Genomic DNA, 23,165 nt, shown 5'->3' with positions numbered 1-23,165 from the left:
ACAAGGGACAGGCAGACTCAGGAATCCTCTCGTGTACTTTTGGAGCTGCTGTAAGACTGTAACGGACAGCATTTGTTGCATTACCAGTGGTGTTGTAAGAGAACAAAAAGTTTTAAACCTTTTGAGTTGTAAACCCATGTTGGAAGAGGGAATAAACTTAACACTGGAGAAGCTACAAACCTGAAGCTCAGAACTTTAGTTCTTTGTACCGTGGAAGCCGTTTTTAAAGTCCCCCTTCATGCATTTATTATGACATTACAAGGCTAGATTTTAACGCAAAGCTTTAGTATCATTCTGTCAACTAGTTAACACACATTGTACTTTCCAACACCTAAACTATTCAAATAAAATAAAATGAAATAAAATAAAATAAGGGAGGTGTATACTTTACATGCCAGTGAATCAAAGAGTTTATAAAATGGCTCCATTTGGAGTCGTCATGTTGCATAATAAGCTTATTGTTGTACTGGATATCCTAAATTCACCGGTCTCACTTCAGCTACACTGATACAATTTTACATTTGCAGTTTTTCTTTTGTTCCCAAAAAGTATTTTTAATAAATCTGAAACATGTCAGTATGATTGGATGGAATCTTTGCTTGTCGGACATGTTTTACAGAACATATGAAGCGCGAGGTCTACAATTTATTAGCACATTATGGACCATGTCATTGTTGAAATTGAGTTGTTTTTTTGTTTTTTTTAATAGGGAAATTAAATATTTGCAGTTCTACATTATATAACCAAAGTGATCCAAGCACTGAGTAGCCTTTTGGGAACCGGTTCATCTTGAAGAAAATGTATATAATGAGACTCATTACAGTACTGAGATGATGTGAGGCTCCCCTGTCCCAAGTCATTTAAAGAATCCCACATCCTTGCTACTCCTCCCCTCATACACATTCTCAATGTGTGTGTGTATGTGTTCTGCTGATCTGCTCGGCCTCAGGCTTGCCTGTGTGTGTGACACAGCTGCGTGTGTGTGTGTGTGTGTGTGTGTGTGTGTGTGTGTGTGTGTGTGTGTGTGTGTGTATGTACAGTACAGTATGTATGTGTTCTTCTCAATCTGCAAGGGAGCTTAATGTTCAAATGTATTTTTTTTTTTTTTAAGAAAACAAATACGTACACGTAAACTCACAATTACAGTCACGTGCACGCACACACAGGCCAGTTCTGAGGTCAGTGGTTATCATGCCACATATTTACATTCTCGTTTTAAGGAAACTGTGTACAAGGCAGTAGTAGATGGTGATCTGGCAAGGTTTAGTCTTTTTTTTTTTTTTGTGTGTGTGGTCATTTTTAGTTTTTTTGGGGGGGGAGGGGTATGAGGAAAAGGGAGTGCAGACGCAGGACATGAAAACTAAGGTGAGAAAAAAGGTCTCGTCAATAAATAAATAAATAAATAAACCAAGTATTAATCAATAAGTTAATAAGTTAAGTTAAAGGGGTTTTGTCTGTACATGTGTGGAGAGAGATAGCGTGTGTGCATGGTTCGTTTGATGTGGAGTGTTTGTGTGTTGTCCTCAGAGTCTGTCGCTAAGGAGGAAAAGAAGCAGTAAACTCAACCCCCACCCCCCCCAGAGACCCATAGCTTCATTGTGCTTTGACAACACAAACAGAGCTGCTATGAAAGTTTGGGATCTAATGACACTGAAGCAAAGAAAACTGGTTGCAGAGCTCGTCTTTTTAGAATGTAAATGCGATAACCATGCTTTAAAAAGTTGTGTGAAATCAAAACTACACATGTAGGAAAACTGTAGTCACATTGGGAAGATAGAAGTGAAAGCTGAAAACACAATTTCAATGTGATAATGATCCTTTCTTAACTCTTAATTCTCAAACCCTGGCAGCTACGCACACTTTTGTCTTCCGACACGGTCAGACGACACTAGTTTGTGTCAAGCATACTGACACCTTTTAAGCAACTAATAAGATACATTTTTAAATAAGTTTTTTTCTTCCTTTTTTGTCTTTAAAGAATCTGATCTGTAACAGTGGAATCATTTGTTAATTCAATTTGTGGTTTATGTATTAAAGTTGAAGGCACAATGAGTAGGATTTTCCTTAAAAATGATGTAAAGACAAAAATGATTCCTCTCAATCATCACTTATGACCCACTAGAAGTGTGTAGTGGTGTGTGTATCTGCAAAGACCCTGCTCTCTGCCTGTATTTTCTCTTTTCTTTACATTTTGCTGTGTTTGGGACGATTCTGGGCGTCAACCTCTATAAATAAAGTAGCGACCAGGTGCCAGATCGTAAGCACGCATCCAAGAGGAAGCTACAAAAATGGCTGTCACAGCGTCAAAAATATAGCAAGGCCAAATGCCAAGCGGACAAAGCTGGTTCCAAAACGAGAGTGAATCTTGGGTTGGTTTTCACCCGCTGGCGAGCACCATAACGCTCGATGAGCCGGGGAGGAGAGGCCAACTTTGAATGTTGTGTTTACAAACCAAAACTGAAAAAATCCTACTCATTTTACCTTTAAGTAATTAGTCAATAATAAACATGTTTATAATTTGTAAACGCGCCATAAGAACCTATAAAGATTTAAAATTGGTAATAATGAAATTCATAATGTTACAATTTCTTACAGTATAGGCATACATGTATTACAACTGGCCCCATGTTGGATGGAAATGCCTTGAATGTAGACAAAGACACCATTTACACTCATGCGTCTTGGGTAGATTGGATAGCTGTCAGATAGGGCTGGGCAATATAACATCTTAGATGTTGGATATCGTAATATCGTTATATGACATAAGTGTGTCTTTTCCTGGTTTTACAGGCTGCATTACAGTAAAGGGATTTTCTGAACTCACAGTTCTATTATTTGCCTTTACTTACTTACCAATTCTGTGGCCTTAGTCATTATATCTACATTACTGATGATTATTTATCACAAATCTCATTGCGTAAATATTTAGTGAAAGCACCAATTGTCAACCCTACATATCGTCGCAATATCGTTATCGAGGTATTTGGTCAAAAATATTGTGATATTAGATTTTCTCCATATCGCCCAGCCCTACTGTCAGAAAAAGCTGATTGTAAATGTATCCAAGAAGTGTTTGAGATGGGCTGAAATTCAAATGCTCAAACCATTAGCTTATGGATAGTTGTTAGCTAGTAAGTAAACTACTACTGTCACTACCCGATCCATACCGAAACCGTAATCCGTTCAGGTCCTATACCCCTGACCAATAGGCAGATCTGGGTTTTCGGTACGGATCGGACCACCAACAACTACGGCATTTTTGGCATTATTGAACAGCCTGAGGTGCATTACCACCTCCCTCTTTTCTGGAGTAAAGCCAACATGCATGTAGCCCAGGAAAACCAAAGCAATCCGATTTGTGTAAATATAAGTGTGTTAAATCACATCTGGATTTAATCTTACTTTACGCATCATATACACGCTACAGTCATGAGTCTTAAAGTCCTTTACATGAAGGTCTGACGTGTCTTTTAAGGCAGATTTCTAACTTTGGGGAATTGTGAAACATTAAAACCATTGTCTGTAAGACAACATAAGCAAATCCTTGGATTATAAGTATACTGTATTTACTATAAATCATCTTCATTCAATTATGAATCTTCATAGGTTTTTATGAATAGTTTAGTTGTAACGAGGTGTTAGTTATTTTGTCAACTACAGTGTCCAATCTATTAACTTTCAATTGAAAAAGTGCCTAGGTTTTATGATCATTTCGTAAGAGCAAGTAGTTCAATCTCAACGTGGGACAAAATTCCCTCAGCAGATCTGCAGTCAGTCTGGCAGTGAGAATTTTACAACTCATCAAAAATGGAAAGGAAGAAAAGCTGCTATGCTCACAATGAAGAGTAGAGATTGTAAGAGGAGAGGAAGCGTGTGACTGGCAGCTGCATAAATAAGTCGTCATCTATCATACAGAAACATGTAATAGGAGTATTGATCATCGTCATCATATATCATAGTAATGATGCATTGCTGTGGCAGGAATAAACTTGCAGTGGATGCATGGCGGCCAGGGGGGAAAAAAGAAAAAAGTTTGGAGTGTGTGTCTGTGACAGTGTGTGTTTTTGTGCCCTTGTTGGAGTGTGTGTTCAGGGAAGTTGGGGGACATCAGCTGTTGTACATTCACGGTGAGACGTTAGGAGGTGCCGTCCTGCCATGGCTTTCACAGGCCGGGACAGGAGGGTCGGGTTCAGGGGTCATCTGTAGGTGTGTGTTGGTCGGTGTGGTTAAAGTTGAAAGGTTGTGGCAGGGTTGTTGTTGTTTTTTCCTTCTAGAGAAGGATGCACTTTCCTTTCTCCACCCACGGGTTGTTCTTCATCAGCTCCGGGTTCAGGAACGGATCCTCGGGGACGCCGTCCTCTATCCACTTTACCAAACTTTGTGGAGAGACAGAGAGGGACAGAGAGATTTTTTGAATTCCAGAGGAAGTTTATAACCACAATCCATCCTCAATCCACTTTTCCTCTTTTCCCATACAAGGCAAGGAAGACAGGGAGAAGCTGAGCAAGCAGAAGTAAATACTTTCATTTAGCCTACCCTACAACTGTAGCTTTTTGTGTACTTTTACTTTTTTGGAGAAATTCCTTTTATTTAGCCAAAGTGGTGTTGCAGCAGTTGAAGAGTACAAGATTAAAGAGTACAAATGTTATGGCCTCACCATAAGCTTTAATACTTGAAAGTAGCCAGTCACAATCTACTGTACATGGCTGACAATTAGATGAGTCATCTGATTTTAATTGTTGCGCTTTATTGTGTAATTTCAGATTTTTTTACACTTGCATTAAAGGATTGTTTGATATTAATTTGGGAAATACACTCTTCACTTTCTTAGCGAGGGTACAACGAGAAGATCTTCTTTTTGTCGGACAAATATGAAGCTAGCACACAAATAGTTAGCTTAGCTTTGCTGGGTGCAGAAACTTCCTCTGCCTGTAGTCCAAAATATAAGCCCCTGTGTTGTATGTTTTTTTTTACACTTGGGTTTTTGTACAGATTAAACAAAGAAGACATAACACGTATATAACATTAGTGAGATTTAGATGTGGTGGATTGGATGGGCAGGGTCAGGCTAGCTGTTTCCCTTGGAGCCCGGTCTTTATGCTAAGCTAAGTTAACCGGCTGCAAATAAACTGAATTAATAAGCCTTAAAACACACACTTTGCTTGCTTTAACACATATTTGTTTCTGCTACAGCCTTACTTGGTCTGGTATGACCAGTAGCTTATAATGGATAATGTTAGCTAATCTTAGCTAACTTTAGATAGGTACTGTTTTGTAACTTATCCTGAATTAGTCCATTGTCTTACTATTCTTTGCTAGTGCTACATTGCAGTTACACGATGTTTTAGCATGTCACAGATATACATGTTTACTTCCTGTTTTACTCTTGTCATAAACACATTGAAATGTCAATCCGTGACAGTAGCACAAGTAAGGAAAGATTATTACTAAGTAATGCCAGCAATATACTGTATGTCTAATGTTTGCTATCATTAGCCACCATAAGCTACTTGTCATATGAGACAGTAAGGCTGAAAAACCTCCGCGTGTACTGTTATGTCTTCATTCAAAGGTTACATATTCTTACTTTAAATTCAGTTAATTATTCATAACAGCACTTTACTTGAGTAAAACATTGCACTCCTTCTATCACTGCTTCTCTTATTTGTTCAGCATCTTTTTAGATTCTCATTATTTTTTATGCAGGGTTTCAAAATACTGACCCTGAATACTTTAGTGAGTGTCATGTGTGCTGATGAAGCCTCAGAAGTGTTTCTTCTGAGTTTCCTTGATTGGGCCCTAATCTAGCGGCACGGCAGTGAGAGCCGGAGACAGACAAAGAGAGTGCTGAACACAGCTTTGCTTAATGATTAGATGTGCACTGCGGCTGTGACAATAGCCTTCAAGGCAGCATTACTTAATGAAGTCATATCACTGTTTTATTATTGTGGTGCAGTGACTAATACTGTCATATCCAAAGTCATTGTATTTATTCAATCACTGTACTCATTACAATGAGCAGCAGATATTGCTTGCCTTATGTGAGTAGCGTTTATATTAGTGTATAATTGAATAACCCACTGAATACTTGAGTTACCTTGGAAACAGCAGTTGGTTAAACAATCACAACTCAAGATCCACTTGTTCTGGAGCTTTCAACCATATGGCACAGCCTTTATTGGCTGATGGGGTTTGCTCAGTAGTCATAGAACTGTGATTAAAGTTGCCGACTGCCTCACTGACCAGTAACTTTTGGTTTGAAAGAAATTAAAGGCCTTAGAACAGAACAGGTGTGTCGCCTCAACCCAGAGGTGCCGGATTTGTGTCCGTTGTAGACTAGTATTTTTGCACATTTGTCACAACGAACAAAGTCCAGTTCGTTTCCATCTTTGTCACAAACAATTGAGAAACTCCTCCAAATGTCAGACTTGCCTTGCTTTGTTTTTGTGTTGTAAAGACCTCGTTTGAGGTTCTTTTCCACATCACTTATTGACTCCATCCTGTCGTTAGGCTACATCCCGATCCTGCAGTGTTTTTTTTTTAGCCGCCCGTTCCCGCCTTCAGCAAAGTTCAAACTGCCCGCTCCCGCGAGAATTTAGGGCTTAGTTGATGTTGTGATAAAGGTCTTACATTTTATTCATAATGGTCTTAAAAAGGTTTTAAAAAGTCTTAAAGAATTTTCATTTTAAGTGTGTTGCTTTCCACACGGCCAAGGCACAGGAGACGGCTGCCTGATTCCAAATTTTTTCAAACTCTTGTTTTACAAGCTGGACAACAGGTTGGTCTGTGTTCCGTGGTCGTGTGTCGTGCTGTTGTTTACCTTTGTAATTTCCGGATTTCCCTATGGTCTCCGCGCAGACTCACGGAAAGGGCTCGGTAAGTGTGTACTCAAACCCTCACGCCCTTTGAAATTCGACATTGGGACAACCCTAAGCCCTTACGAATTTTGTGAGAAAGCACACCAAAGTCCGTGAGTCTGTGAGTCCGGACTTTGGAATTGGGCCAATGTATTTAGCAAAAACAAAGCTATTTTATTTCAGTGCTTCTTACAGGCCAGTAGACAGGGGGGGGGGGTTTGGGGCGGTTCAAAAGACACCCCCCGCCCCATACTGCCAAAGGTCAATAGTTTAAGTCCGCTTTATGTTTTTGTTGTAATAAACAAGTGTCTTTTAAATAACAACGGCCAATAATTTGAATCCCCCCAAACAAAAATGATCTAAACCAAACCAAAGCCCTAATCTTGTTAAAAGCACCACTGTGAATCTGTGTTAACTGGCACGCGACATAATGTAACAATCTAACGTCTAATGTACCAACAATCCACCCAACTAACTTTATGCAGTCATAGAAATATCTGTGAGGCTAAGGACATCAAAATTAAGTATTTGAACCTCATAATTAAATATAAAATGAGGGAAAACCTGCAAAATGGTCCACTTTTGCACTAGGCTGGCTACGGCCCTGTCCTATCACAGTTGTTTTTCGGGGCTTAAACGCCGTGCAGGTGCTTGTAGAGCATTTTGTGGACTAACAACTCACTCAGTCACTGTTTTGGAGGACTTCTCTCGTTTGAAGGCCAGCTGGTACTTGAGGCTCTCCACCTCTTTCTTCATCTGGGGTACGTCCCACTCATCCATGGCTGCAGTTCGATGTAGGGCTTTTCTACCTGTGCACAGCAGGGAACCCACAATTAAATATATACAGTGCACACAACACTGTTAAGTAGTAGTCAGGCACACTCCATACAACTGTGCCCTGCAGCAAGAACACAACGGCGTACATCTGACTTGTAACCTCTGCTTTGCAATTCCACCTACAGGAGAGAAAAATGGAGGCTATTAAATGTTAGAGAACAAAACAAGTGCTACCAAAACTGGCAGAGCCACTTAACACCACAGGATACAGGACGCATTCTTTTGTGTCCTTAGGGCTGCATGTTTCTACTTTAAGAAAGGTTCCCCAGCTTTAAGGGATATGCCAAATTTAATTACATTTGCAAGCAAACTTAACAGCAGTTCCACAGCACTGCTGTCTTATTTTCTCAAAATTAGTTTTTCTCATACACTGAGGCGGAAATCTCCACTTCAGTAGCACTTAGGTACACCAAACTTTGCAGTTTCATTCCTGTCTATATTCTGAAGATTTCTTTTTTACCGAGGGCTTTGTTCATATATCATTCATAGCCTGATTTATGTAAAATGTTATACCTAAAAACTGACTAAAAAATAGATTTTTTTATGGCTGTTGACACCATTTTTTGTTTTACGAAGTATTAAAACGAATAAATATATATTTTATATATATATATATATATATATATATATATATATATATATATATATATATAAAAATACGAGTATAAATGACTCATATGCATATTTAAACATAACATTTCAGGAAACCTTTAATACAAATGTATAGTCTTAATCCACTAGGAAAGTGTCATGGTGATATATATTAGTTAAAATATTTCCCATCACCTCCAGTGTTCCAAGGGAGGGAAGAGAGAAAATGTTTTTGCTTCGCCCAACAAGAAAAAGGACAGCCTGTACTCGTGCTGCGTCCCATTTCTTCCCGTTTGCCCTCAATCCTCCCCAATCCCTATTGCGTGTGCTTCTGATATGTAGCGGTGTTCCAACACAAAACTTCACTCTGTGAGACGAGTGCTTAGCCCTTCACTCTGTGAGACGAGTGCTTAGCCCTCCCCTCCACACCCCGTCACACCGAGGTTTATGTACGAGGTTTTAGGTATAAAAAAAAAAAAAAAAACACATATTGAGTCGGCTGAAACACAAGAACACCGGTACTTGTTGTGATTGAGAGTGCATGGAACAGAGATGTTCACAAGTCATTTTTTGGATGTCCAAGTCGAGTCTCAAGTCTTTGAGCTCGAGTCCAAGTCAAGTCTCAAGTCTTTGAGCTTGAGTCCAAGTCAAGTCTCAAGTCTTTGAGGGGCAAGTTCAAGTCAAGTCTCAAGTCTTTGAGGGGCAAGTTCAAGTCAAGTCTCAAGTCTTTTGCCACAAGTCCAAGTCAAGTCTCAAGTCTCTGGCCATCTGTCCCTAACACTGTATTGTTAAATCTCATGAATTCAAAGCATGTCCTGTAGCTACCATCCAGACAGTACAGTATCAAAATCAGTTGTAGGATAACTTTATGGGGTCTACTTAACACATCCCTCTAGACCTCGGACCTGGTGAAATATTAACCTAAGTATGTCACATCATATGGATACAACTATAACGATACAATTTGCCTGTTCCCAGCATTAGCACAACACTTTGCGATGGTTAGCTTGGCTTAGTTTGGATCGTTTCCAGTTTCTGAAATGTGAGGATTTTTCTGCAATGAGTACATTTACTTTTAATACTTTAGGTATCTTTTCCTGACACACTTTTACTTAAGTAACATTTTCAATGCAGGACTTTTACTTGTAACAGAGTATTTTTACAGTGTAAAGTTTACAGTTAGTACTTTTACTCAAGTAAAGGATCTGAGTACTTCTTCCACCACCATCACCAGATTCTGTATATATGACACCAGCACTTCCTGGCTCTTCTGAAGAGTGAATTTTCCGGGCAAATCTTTTGCTAACTACCTAAAAACTAACTATATACACAAGTCTTAGCCACTCACCCATCATAATAAGATCAGTACTCCCTCAACACAACCTGGAGAGATTAATGCATCAGTAATATGCACTTTTACAGGTCCTATCCATTTCGCCCACACTGTACAGTGAGTAAGTGTGAGGAGCACATGGGAGGAGTTAGCCTTCAGGGCTTTCTGCTAGAAATATGGTTAAGTTTAGGCAACAAAACTACTTGTTTAGGCTTAGGAAAAGATCATATTTTGGGTTAAAATAGACCCTTTCTGGCAGAAAGCCCTGAAGGCTAACTTCTCGTATGTGTGTAGGCGGAGCTGCAAATAACAAAAGACAAAATCCATCCTATGGAGACAAAACTGTAGTGCGTTTTATCATGTCATAGGGTGCTAGCTGTAAAGACCACTAAACCTAAATGTCATGTCATGACTGTGTCAGATAAAGCGTCTTGCTGTGGAAGGTGGTAAAATATGTGGACAATTTATTACAGGGAAAAATCCCACGAATTTGAAAATACATTTGAGAAGCGCACACAAGCTAGGAGGCTAACCTAGCTTACCTTAACAAGGTAAAGGAGAACGCAAAGCTCCCCTCCCCCGAAACAGAAGCTAACCCCGGTAACGTTACAGGCATGGATGTATGGATACAGGCCAGGCAGCATGACGGAGACAACAGCAGGACAGAGAACACTACAGGAGGGCTTTCACCGGCGGCCCGATAGCTGCTGGTTAGTAAATACGCAGGATCGCCAAAAGCGGGAGGAAGCGAGGGTTAATATGTGGATTGATACTGGGATGTCTACACAACTGTGTGACTCGATTGACTTAAAAAAAGTTCGCCACTTTACTCAAACCAAAGTTTAAAACACCTGTTCATGTCTTCTTTAGTCTGTTGGCTATTTAGTTTTTTTTCCTGGAACACGTCACTTACACATTTTGCACATACTGCGTCTTGTGTCGACTGTTTACATATTTATGACCATATGTAGGCTACATTTTATGTACTGGTTATTGTTGAATACATTGTGAATACATATTTCTAAAATCGTATGATGTTTTTGTTGAGTTATTATTACTAACAATACTTTTTCTGATCTTTTTGAATCCCCCGACAAATAACCCATATTACAAAAAAAGACTAAAACTAATAAAAACTAAGCATTTTCAAAAAATAAAAACTAAAGTAAACTAGCAAACCCGCTTTAAAAACGAATTAAAACTAAACTGAATTTGAAAACAAAAAGTCAAAACGAAATAAAAATAAAAACTAATGACAAATGCAAAACTATAATAACCTTGGCTGGCGGTCACCTAATTGCGTAGGATATCATACGAATTGGTGTGCATAAGTTTTCGTACGCCATCATACCAACCCGTTCATGAGAATGCTACCTCATACAACACTATTTCACAAGATCCAAACTATCCCTTCGACGCACAGATATGAGAGTGGTATTGACCGTCGCATCTCACTTTCAAAAATAAAGGAGTACATAGGAGTATTTCCCAAAATGTTGAAAATATTTATTTAAACGCAGTATATTTAGGACTTTACAAAATCCACTGAGGCACACACACACACACACACACATTTGGATGTTGAAGGGTTAAAGTGAAAGGAAGTGCTTTCGTGAATGTATTTTGGGCCATGACCAGTTTGTACCTCTATCACATCTCATGTTTCATCAGGAAAACACGTTATATTTACATGTAATAATTGAAATTGTAAGTATTTTTCTTTGTCTGTTCCTCCCTCTCCCTCTCTCACACTCTGTGTCCACTATACCCTCTCAGTACTCTATATACCTTCTTGTGTGTGTACTTCTGTACCCTTGAGTGTGTGTGTGTGTGTGTGTGTGTGTGTGTGTGTGCATTCAGGTGAGCCGAGTGCTTATCTGGTCTGCACTCAGAATCGATCTCACTGAGGTGCTTCAGTGGTATTTATAAAAGGGACATTAAATAATACTTAATGTTATGCAATGATCCTTTATGACAGTTTAGTGAGCGGGGGGGCATTGTGAGGCAGGAAATAGCCGCTCTGAATTCAACACCTACTTCACCGTATGGTCAGGATGCTAATGAAGTACATAAACAATACAATAGGAATGTGTGTGTGTGTGTGTGTGTGTGTGTGTGTGTGTGTGTGAAACTCTCTATTTTTACCCCAATGCAGTGTAGTTAGAATGGTGTTTGGAAAAATATAGCTTACAGTAAAACAAGAATCTAATAATACAAAAACATGCATGCTTTTATTCTACATATGTCCGTATGGTCGCTGCATGTTAGAAAGTAATGTTTCACACCGCTCCTTCAAAATGGATAGTTAAGATGTTAGAATAGAATGAATCAATCATCTGTCTGCTTCGTTTTACAGAGAGAGACACCACACTGGGAAAAGAAGAACCATTTTGCTGGAGAGTGTGGAAAAACATGAAAGATTAAGCTAAAAAAAAAAGAGTGTTCTTAACAGTGTTGGAGGCAGACAGTCATTTCAATTTGGAGATAAACGGACGTAGTAGGAGCTGAAAAATAAATAAAAGATTTGTGCTGTAATGTATAATGTTGTAATTTGTTGTTGTTGTTGTTGTTGTTGTTCGTTGTTAAAATTGATTTTATAAAATTGGTATCGAAAAAAGTATCATTCAGGAACCGGTATCGAAGTCTGGGTTTTGGTAGCATTACCGGTATCGAACATTTTTGAACGATACCCAACCCTAGACAAGAAAAGGTTGTGGCTCAAAAAAGGCGAGACTGAGACAGGCAGTGAAAGATACATTTACAGTATAATGAGTTAGTGAAGTGTGTGTGTCCTTTTGTGAGTTTAAAGGAAAACACCAGGTGCAATATTACATGACAAAGTGTGTGTCTTACCAATATTAGACACCGAGAGAGAGAGAGAGGCAGAGTGATGGCTTCCTGGCTGAGATCAGGTTTCAGCGCCCTCCTCCAGAGACGACGGGAGGATTGAATGCTTTTTCTCTTTCTTACTCTATCACTCACCATCTCCTTCATCCCTGTTTTCCCCTCTTTCCCACTTTCATTTCTTTTTGTCCGCTCGATCCATCTGTTTCCCAGCCTCTACCTTCTTTCGGGTCTCATTTTCTCGCTTCTTCTCAGCCAATGTCTCTGTTTGGCTTTTTCATTTTTCCTCTACTAATTTTGTCTCATTCTCGCCATTTTTTTTCCTCAATCCTTTTCTGCTTCAGTCTCTGTCACTATCTTTATGACAGAGGGATTAACCAAGCTTTGAGGTACTGGCTTGAGGATGTAAAGGTGGTGTGATGGTACACTGTCCACAGCTAAATCAATTCAATCGCTGCATAATTGACAGAAAAAGCTCCAAAAACAAACTGTCTGAATATGAATTTAATAATATGTAACTGAGCTTTAGCCTTAGTCTTTTAGCACAGGTAGGTAGCCATCAAGTGCATATTGAAAAATCATTTAAAGGGTTCTCGTTTTTAAACAAGTCAACTTCAGCTGGAGGCAGTGTTTCCAACCTACTCCTGAAGCTAGCATTAGCTTAATTAGCTAGCTACAGTGGATAAACTCTACTAGCGAGAGCTGCCATGTCAGTCGACAAAATTGACGGTCACCTGCTAGAAATGAGAAGCCTGCTTTTGTCTACTTCTGACTGAAATCAGGGACTCTAATGTTTCACAAATGACTATGAATTTTGAGTAGTAAATCAGCCACCATCATTGTTTTGCATATTCCTGAGGTTCACTTTCCATATTCCTCGACATCCACTACAGCACTTACTGACAGAAACAGAAACCTTTAAAAAAAAGTCAAACTACGTTTACTTTGTGAGCACAGAGGTCCTGGAAGCCATCCATATCACATGTTTAGTCTAAAATTAGCTGCTATGATCCTGATCTTTATTGGCTTTGGAAACATTTACATTCCAGCAACCCCAGTCAACATTACCCAAGATAGTGTTCCGTTTGCCAAATACACCCTAAAAGTCTTTTTCCTTGTAATGTTCAAAGTGTTTCCTACTGTTCAAACGAAGAAAGCATTTCCAATCAATTTGCAGAGCTAACGTTAGTCTGTTTAGCTAGTTGATATAATCTGCCTTTTACAGTGTCATTTCAGCGGGCAAAATTAACGGTTGCCGGCAAGGCATGTAAAGCTGCTTTTGTCATTCTCTGACAGAAGTCAAAGCCTAACATGTGTAGCAACAATAAGAGGGTTAGGGTTTAGCGAACGGCCAATCAATGGACTTGGGCAGAATGACAGAAATCTCTCATTTTTGATGGTTATGCAGCACATGCAACTGTTCGCTTATGATTAACTTAGTGCAATTATTTGTAGTTAAACTTTCTTTGCAGCTGAAGGTAATGCTTAATTTTATACTGTGTATTGTTTATTTTTTAGTTATAAATTAAATATTGGACATTTTCAAGAATGATTACTTGAAAGTTAATTAGAGAATTAATAACTCCCATAAAAAAAAAAACTACAAGCATGGCAGCGCGTGTATTTATGTCATTGTACCTTCTACAGTCATTTTTTCAGCTTTCTAGCTGTAATCTCTACTGTCCAAAAACTTGCACGGCATTCAGTCCTCTCTGTCCTGCTGTTACTACAGACATGTCTGAACTAGCGCTAGCGGCGACCACTCGCCTATCTCGTGTCTCATATCAAAGCGATGTCTTTAAATAATGTCCTCCCTCTTCTCTTCTCACTCATCTATCTACCTGCCTGTTTCCATTATATTCTCCCCATTCTTTCTCGATTATTTACCTCATTGACATCATTGTCCTGTCTCCCTCTCCTTCAAAAATGACTCTGCCTCACTGTGTTTATCTTCTGCATCTCAGCTACCAGCTAATTACCAGCCTGAAGCAAACTTTAAGCCTTAGACATCACACAAATCCAAATCATGGAAAGAGTGTAAGACAACAGTAAGCCACATGTCAATCCATGTGGCTTACTGTTGTCTTACACCAGGGGCGGTTCTACATTGAATTACACCCAGGGCGAGACCCCCTTCGAGCACCCCCCCAACAACATAAGTGAAAGAGAAAATTATATTTCTCAATTGCACAAATCCTTCATTAGAGCGTTTGAAAAACACACTTAAGAGAATCCAGTTATTTAACTATTGCAATTACAACAGGAACACACTTTTTAAGGTGAACAATCTCCACAATGAACACAACTCTGCACAAAATATGACAGTATAGGTTATCAGAACTTAAAATAAATATACACTATATACATGAATGTGCCAACAATATATACAATAATAAAAAATGTAAGATTAATAAAACGGTATACTCCTCATGAATCATAAAACAAGCTATATATATATATATATATATATATATATATATATATATATATATATATATATATACATTTATATATATATCTGTCTCTGTCTCTCTCCTACTGAGTCTCGTCCTCATTGTGGATGTCACTGCCGCCTACACCGACACCAGCACCACTATCATTAGCCACGGGAGCTGATGAAGGTCCTGCTACTGCCGAAAACATTTCTTTTCACTTTTTTCTTTTATTTGAGCCGCTTGGGTAACTTTGTTTCATTTTCGGGTTTAGACCATTGACATAAAAGAAAGGTTTAGACTCGTCTTGCTCCGTCTCTGTGTACTTCCGAGTTCTCCTGTCTCCCGTGTGTTTATCTTTCGTGCCGGGCCCCATCACCGTTACGGACTAGTCCATTTCATTGTGAAAGTAGGGGGTGCAAGCAGGGCGCCGATTTGCCAATTCCCCACACATTGAAATGGTAGATAACAGAAAACCGCTTCGCGGCGCAGAGGTGCGGTGTCCCCCGCGCGCCCCTCCCTTTTTCCCCTTCTCACACACAGCTTCTGTGCACAGCACTTCCAGCAAGCAGGGCGCCTGCAGCTGCAGGGGGCGACAATCTGTCAATTCCCCACACAGTGAAATGATAGATAATAGAAAACTGCTTCGCGGAGCAGAGGATTTTTTTTTTTTTTTTTTCAAGTGCTCATGGCGCCCCCCCCCATGACTCATGATAAAATGCCGCCGTTGCCGGTGCCAAAAAAGGCCCCTGTCTTACACTGTGAGGTTTGAATGTAAAATACTAGTCAAGTGAGGTTTTCCCTGCACTGCATGCATTCTCCCTGTTTTCCTTTCATTCTCAGTCTGTCTCCTGCTGTCATCTGCGGATGCCTCCTCACTAAGTGCTCCCAGTCCATTCTCCTGAATTTCAAACAGTTACTACATTGCTCCACACATTAATCAATCCCTCTTTCTCTTTGTTGCCCATCAACACCCCTCCAAAATAACACATTCAACCTTAACCAACAGTCACATTTAAAGGTGCTCATGTAGTTTATTACAGGCTGTTTTCATTAACCATTTGTACATGTAGCTACGAAAAGTAAAGGACTGTAATAGACCTTTTTTCACGGCAGACATGTTGACATGTCATAGTAGGAAAAACACAGGTGTATTCAAAACCATTAATGATGGCTGCATTCCACTTAGGAGAGGCCCTGGTATTGTGCATACTGACTCACTTAAATAGCTTACTGGGACACTTGATGGAATTGAGCCATTGTTTAGGTTATCAATTTCAGCTGTGCTTTTCCTACTATGACAAGTCAAAATGTCTGCTGTGAAAAAGGTCTATTCGTATGTAGTCCATATATTTTTTGCTGTATGCACCACATTGGCTGCCGCTGTATAAGAGTGCTGGACCACGTAGAGAGGAGGTCGGGGTGAATAGGTGGGTCATTAAACCCAGGGCCAAGCAGGTGAGCAGAGTTCACTTCCCGGGAAAAACAAAAGACTTACCAGACACCCAGGAAACACGTGTTTGTTCCTGGGGAGTATTTTAATCCAAACCACAATCTTTTTCCTAAACTTAACTACCCGTTTTGGTGCCTAAACTTAACTGTTGTCGCCACATGACGCTCACTTTTTGTCAGTTAAACTCAACTGCCACGGCCCCTGAAAGGACCGTCATCTCGCGGTGCTCTATAGCCGGCTCCCAGTAACTTTTGGTCCGCTAAACTCAACTAGCAACGGCCATGGTACGACCGACTGCTCGCTGTGCTCTGTAGCCCGTTCCCAGTAACCTATTGTCGGCTAAACTCAACTAGCAACCAGTGTTGAATTTTCGGTCTTGGTCTTAAGACCGGTCTCAAGACCACTTTTTGAAGTTCTCGGTCTCGTCTCGGAATCAACCGCATTTTTACTCGGTCTCGGATAAAGAGGACAGACGAGGGTTCTAGTGGGCTCTCCACTAGCAGTTATCAATCTCGCTTCACTGAGAACTGACAAACAAAGAAAAACTGGAGGCTGCACCTGATTGGATGAACACTTTACGTGGGGCCGTCTGCTCCCGGACCATAATGGTGGCTCGTTAGGAAAACCTTCTCTTATTTTAGGAAAGTAGTTCACTGAAATGTGTTTCTACAAACATTTTATGCGAGAAATAGGCTATGTAGTTTTTGAATCTCTTAATTTCGGATCGACAACTGTTGAAAATATTTGCGCAAGTTTTTTTAAAGGCGGCTAGTCGAGCTGCCCGCTCCTCATTTGCATTAATTTGCCTGGATTCAATTTTATGCAAATGATAATGGCGCTAGATAAAAAGTCAAAGGATCACCAAAGTCAGCAGGATACATTTTCAGGGAACCATTAATGTCTGTGCAAAAGTTCATGGCGATCCATCCGATAGTTGTTGAGATATTTCAGTCTGGACTGAAGTGCTGCACTGTCTAAATGACAAACCGACTGTCGACATTGCCATCCCTAGAGTCACGCTGCCAGTATGGCAAAAAAAAGAAAGATTGAATGTTCTTTGTCTGCTGCACTGGATCACAGTGTACTGTGTGATGTATTTTCCTCAACCAAGCTGCTGAATCACTGTGGAAATAAACTTCTAGTCAATTTATATATAATCTGTGTACCGGCTGAACCAGGCTTTGTCTGCATTTACACTAAGACAACAGTGACCTGTGCTTTGCATATAATCTGACTTATGAAACAGTGCAGTGCAGTCATCATGGCAGTGTTCTCATTTTTGCAGCATTTCTACTTAATATAACAATAATTCATTGATGTAAATGTGCTACATTACAAGTCAAAGGTAACTAATGGTATCCAATGTACACCTACTGTATAATGTAGGCCCACCTGTGAAGCACTTTAGTATCAGTGTAAGAAATGTTGGTTGAGTGTTCAGAGGAGCAGTGTGTGGTGTTTGGTTGAGGTTTGAGTGTGTAACTGCAGCCGATATTGAGCTGTAAGTCTAAACTGGGACACTTTGCCATGAAGGGAGTTCAGGTTTGCCTTAAGATAATACTCTGCTAAGGAATTTTGGAAGATGAAGAACCAGTTAATTACATTTGCTTTATTAAAAACTATTCTTTAAGATCTTCTAATCAAACTTTTTCCTGTCTCCTCAGCTTGAAGGCAATCCAATCCTCCAGCCTGTTTTGTCACAGGTAATTAATAACTCAACGGGGCCTTGGAAATTGGTTTTCCAGTTGTAGGGGTGTAAATCCCACATTTTATCATGATATGATATTATATTGATACTGCCACTTTATGATTTTGAACGATTCCATAGATTCCGAGACGATACGAAAGCCCGTTTAACACAATCAATTCCATTTATATATATTTACAAAAAGCAACTAAAATATGATTAGTCAATTTCATTTCTAAACTCTACCCGGACATTTCAGTTAAAACCAAATTACTCTTTTTGATAAAAAAAGAATGACTATAAAGTGGGAATTTCAAAATAAAAGCACATCTTAAAGATGACGATATGTACCGATATTTTCACTTTGTATCGATAATATTGGATCGTTGAGGATTTAATCAATATATCGATCCATATCGATGTACCGTTACACCCCTATCCAGTCGTAGTGTGGCTCAGAATCCAAACGGCTGTTTTTGTGTGTGTGTGTGTGTGTGTGTGTGTGTGTGTGTGTGTGTGTGTGTGTGTGTGCTGCTTTTTAAAGACATGTTTGGGTGTGTGTGTAGTGGGGATTGTTGAGTGGTTGTTTAAGTATGTGTGTGTGTGTGTGTGTGTGTGTGTGTGTGTGTGTGTGTGTGTGTGTGTGTGTGTGTGTGTGTGTGTGTATGGGGGGGGGTATGTAGGTTGCATGGAGATTTGGGTCAAAAGCATCCAGAGATTAGCCTCTGCCCCGTCTCCTCGCTGTCTTCACAGCCTCACACAGTAATATACTGTATGTATGTATGTGTGTGTGTGTGTGTGTGTGTGTGTGTGTGTGTGTGTGTGTGTGTGTGTGTGTGTGTGTGTGTGTGTGTCAGTGGAGCAGTTGGCATTCTGCGTGCTGAGCTGCTACCAATGCTTAATGTGTTAAATCGTTCTGTCTGACTTGATGATCTATGATGATGGCACAGATAGCAGCTTGAAGGAGAAACCAAAGGTTAAAGGGACATTAAAAAAAAGTGAGTAAGTGAAAGACAGAAAGAAGAGGATCAGACAGGTAGGGAGAGATGCGAGGCAAAGAGACAGATGAAGGGAAACAGAGTGAGGTGCCTCTGTAGCTACTGCAGTGTAAATAGAGACTAAAAATAGAAAGGAACAGGCAGAGCTCCTCTGACCATCTGAGAGTGGAGACTAAGAAAAAAGGAAGAGGCTCCTTGCTGTTAAACTGCAGAGGAGATGTTGCTGAGGATTACAAATGCCAGATGCTGACAGATGATATTTGAGCTTTTACAACCAGCCGATCTGTTCGGCACTTCAATGAGCTCTGAGGCCAATGAGGACCAGTCCAGCTGATATCACACAAGCATACATGGGGAAATGTCCAGTCGATCAGATCTGATCAATATAGGCCCGAAATGGACTGGATGGAATGTAGGTTTTTGTGTGTATGAGGGTCAACTGTTATGTGTTCTGCCCCACTGTTTCCACATTGTAAGGAGCCCAATCAGAGTTCTCTAATCTGGGTGTGTGTGGGTGTGTGGTCCCAGAGGCCAGCCAGATGGGTGGCCCGGGTCCCTGTACCAGAGCCAGAAGAAATTAAATTAGTATCATGGATTGATTAGTGAACAGGCATATCGTGTACAGTCCCAGGGGACCCTGGACCAGAGCCTCTGTGTGAAGGGACGTTAACCTGAATGTTTAAAAGTCAATCAAATGACTACAAAGTGACGCAAAATTAGGGCTGGGCGATATGGAGAAAATCAGATATTGCGATACTCTTGTCCTAATACCTCAATGTCGATATTGTGGCGATATTATTGGGTTGACAATTGGTACAAAATATCTTCACAATGAGATTTAAGATAAATAATTTTCAGTAATGTAGATATAATGACCAAGTGGGTAAAGGTAAAAATAATAGAAGAGCTAGAATAGTCTGGTAACACAGAAAATGACATAACTTTACTGTGATGCAGCCTTTAAAACCAGGAAAAGACAAGACTTAAGCCATTTACGATATTATGATTTCCAAAATCTAAGACGATATCTAGTCTCATATCACGATATCAATATAATATTGATATATTATATATTGCCCAGCCCTACGCAAAATAACCACAAAGTGACGCAGAACGACCACAAAGACGCACAGAACGACTACAAAGAGACGCAATATGGCCACAAAGAGACATGAAATTATGACAAAGATGCAAAACGATCACAAAGAGACACAAAAACAGCTACAAAGAGAAAAACTACAATGAGACAAATAAGGACTACAAAGATGCAAAACGTCTACAAAGAGATGCAAAACGCCGCAAAATCACTAAAAAGACATGCATAACAACTACAAAGAGACAGAAACTGACTACAAAGACACAAAATGACTAAGAAAAGACGCGAAAAGACGACAAGGACAAACACAACAGCTACAGAGCGACTCAAAACATCTGCAAAGAGGGGAAAAAAAGCATGCAAAATGACTACAAAGAGACAGGAAATGACTACAACGACACAAAATGACTAAGAAGAGACACAAATTGACTCCAAAGAGAAGCAAAACAACTACAGAGAGATGCAAAACGACCACAAAGATGACTACAAATGACACGGCCATTTTCTGTTTTCTGTGTCTTCTTTGGCATTCATTTATTACACTAAATGAACCAGGGCTTTAAATGTGAGACAGTCATTTTACAAATGTGTCCCCCTTCTTTAAAACTTGGCCCTAATCTGGGCCCCCTATACCAAAGTTTAAACCGCCCCTGCTCAGAGCCAGAAGTAAGATAAACATCTTCCATCCTTAAAACAGGTTCAGGTGAGGCCAGAGAAAGAGAGGGAGAAGGAAAGGATAGAGGAGGAGAAACTGCGGAGGAGAAATGTAAGTTTTATGTAACATTCGTGGGTTCCATATGGACCAGTATTAAGGTGTGTGTGTGTGTGTGTGTGTGTGTGTGTGTGTGTGTGTGTGTGTGTGTGTGTGTGTGTGTGTGTGTGTGTGTTGGGAGGCTGGATGCAGACAGCACAAAGTGTGAAATCGTCCACCCAGATTGTTGCACTTTGTGAAGTACACACAGAAATAAACAGGTGAGCACATACACCTGCACATATAGCCTAGTCAAATCACATTCATAGAAATGAATTTTCGAGCCTATTTGATGCCCATGTTGAATCTAACGCGAAGTTATTATTGCTGCAGAAAGGCCTGTAGGCTTATTAGGATATTACAGCACTGTGTTGGTATAACAGGCACAGTGAATGATTATTATAATTGCATAATGTGACTAAAACAGACATGCAGGCGCATCTCTTACCTCACTGATGCGCCGGTGGAGGCTGTTGCTCTTTCCAAGTCTGATGCAGTTAAACCGGAGGGGGGGCAGAGAAGACGGCTGGACGGACACAAGGCTAGAGGATTTTAGTCCCCAGCTATAAAAAAAATAAATATATATATATATATAACAGCAGACTTAATGTCCGTACACTTAGTTTGTCTCGGGGAGGCGGTGCGCACTCTCAGTAGCCTATCCACTGGAAAATAAACCAGGGATAAAATCCGCAGTCTCCGGAGTAAAAACAGACGATGACGACCAGTCTAAGTCTGTCTGGAGGGTTGGAGGTGGAGGAGCCTTTCTTTAGCCGGTAGTTAGCCCGGTAGTTCGATGTGTGGCTGCTGCTGAAGCTGAAGCTGAAGCTGCCAGAGAAAGAGGGGAGGGGACATAGGAAGTTAACGAGCTGGTCCGGTGCGCGCTCCGCCGTTCACTGGCCGCTTCTCTACTGGGAGCCTCCTATATGAGCTTCCGCGCGCGCACGTGTGTGTGTGTGTGTGTGTGTGTGTGTGTGTGTGTGTGTGTGTGTGTGTGTGTGTGTGTGTGTGTGTGTGCGTGCGTGCGTGCGCGAGTGTGTTAGTGTTAGAGAGAGAGAGAGAGAGAGTTCCCTGAGGATGCGGTTAGAGTTGGCGAGGGAGAGAGGGAGGGAGGAGGAGGAGGAGGAGCTGTCTATCTAAGCAGGATTTTAAACTGTCTTTACTGTGTGTGTGTGTGTGTGTGTGTGTGTGTGTGTGTGTGTGTGTGTGTGTGTGTGTGCGTGCGTGTGTGTGTGTGTGTGTGTGTGTGTGTGTGTGTGTGTGTGTGTGTGTGTGTGTGGACACTTTTTGCCAGACTCTGGATTTCTGCCCTAATATGGCCACTTATAGCTCCATTTGCAAAAGTCCGATTTAGGTTCTCAGTGCAGCTGCAGGGGGAACACTGTTTGGGTTTGTTTGGTTTCACATATGAGAAATACTGCATTTGAGACCACAGCTGGAGATTGATTGACTGTTCATGGTGTGTACAGTGAAATTGCTGATTCAGGGATTGTATTGTTGTGTGCTAACAGTCTGTCTGCCTGTGTGACCTTTGAATTGCCTTTAATGGTGTTGTCTACGACAGTGAAATGAAGAAACATATATGAGATACAGAGAGCAGCTAAACAGATTGTCATTGTACTCGGAGCACAATGGCAATAACGATCTGTCTATTGTTGAATATGTAGCCTACTTTTACTGTAAATTGGACCAGAATACTCAGAGTAACTGAAGAAAGCAAAAAATAATAAATATGTCCATTGCTTTTATCTGAGCGGGACCATTAAAGGGTAATTAGAATTTCACATGTTTGTCCCAGCCTGCACGGTCCATGACTTACAGTTTCAACAGAAATCTCAATGCATGTATGCACCTGCACAATTCATTAATCCAGCAGCACGCGTTTCATTCATTTCCATCTGTTCAGGTGTCCTATTGAGAGGGGAAAATGCTTGATTCAACAACAGCGACGTAGTAACAACAACGATGTTGTGCAGGTGTAGTTTGTTGAATGTAACATGTTGATCTGTGATCTGCTCCTAATTAGTTAGGATGGGTAAAATGCAGAAGATGTATTCCTCGTATGTGTAAATGTGCTTGGCAAATAAAATAAATATATATCTTTATAGAACTTAAAAGGAAAGACAAATGTAACATTAAACTAGAAGGCTACGTTTTCTGAAAACAATTTGCATGTGCTTGCTGCTGAAAATCCATGGTTGAAACACTTGAAAAAGTTGAAATCCTAAAAATAAGAAATGTTAGTTGAAGTGGCAGATGGAATACAAACACTTAATCCCTGTACTG

The 23,165-nt window shown here is 40.3% G+C and overlaps 1 protein-coding gene across 1 annotated transcript; it reads right to left on the bottom strand.

Moving 5' to 3' along the window:
• Window positions 1–1,044: 1,044 nt before the first annotated feature.
• On the bottom strand, window positions 1,045–21,864 carry gng13b (guanine nucleotide binding protein (G protein), gamma 13b). Its single transcript, XM_078269866.1, has 3 exons — window positions 21,328–21,864; window positions 7,540–7,666; window positions 1,045–4,376 (listed from the first exon to the last, which is right to left on the bottom strand). Exons 2-3 carry the CDS (start codon window positions 7,635–7,637, stop codon window positions 4,271–4,273), a joined length of 204 nt encoding a protein of 67 aa, XP_078125992.1. The 5' UTR covers window positions 7,638–7,666; window positions 21,328–21,864; the 3' UTR covers window positions 1,045–4,270.
• Window positions 21,865–23,165: the final 1,301 nt, after the last annotated feature.

Source organism: Sander vitreus, chromosome 15 (genome assembly GCF_031162955.1).
Source record: "Sander vitreus isolate 19-12246 chromosome 15, sanVit1, whole genome shotgun sequence".
NCBI classification, from domain to species: domain Eukaryota; kingdom Metazoa; phylum Chordata; class Actinopteri; order Perciformes; family Percidae; genus Sander; species Sander vitreus.
Note: the sequence above shows the minus strand (reverse complement) of the source record. Positions and strands in the feature narration are given on the sequence as shown.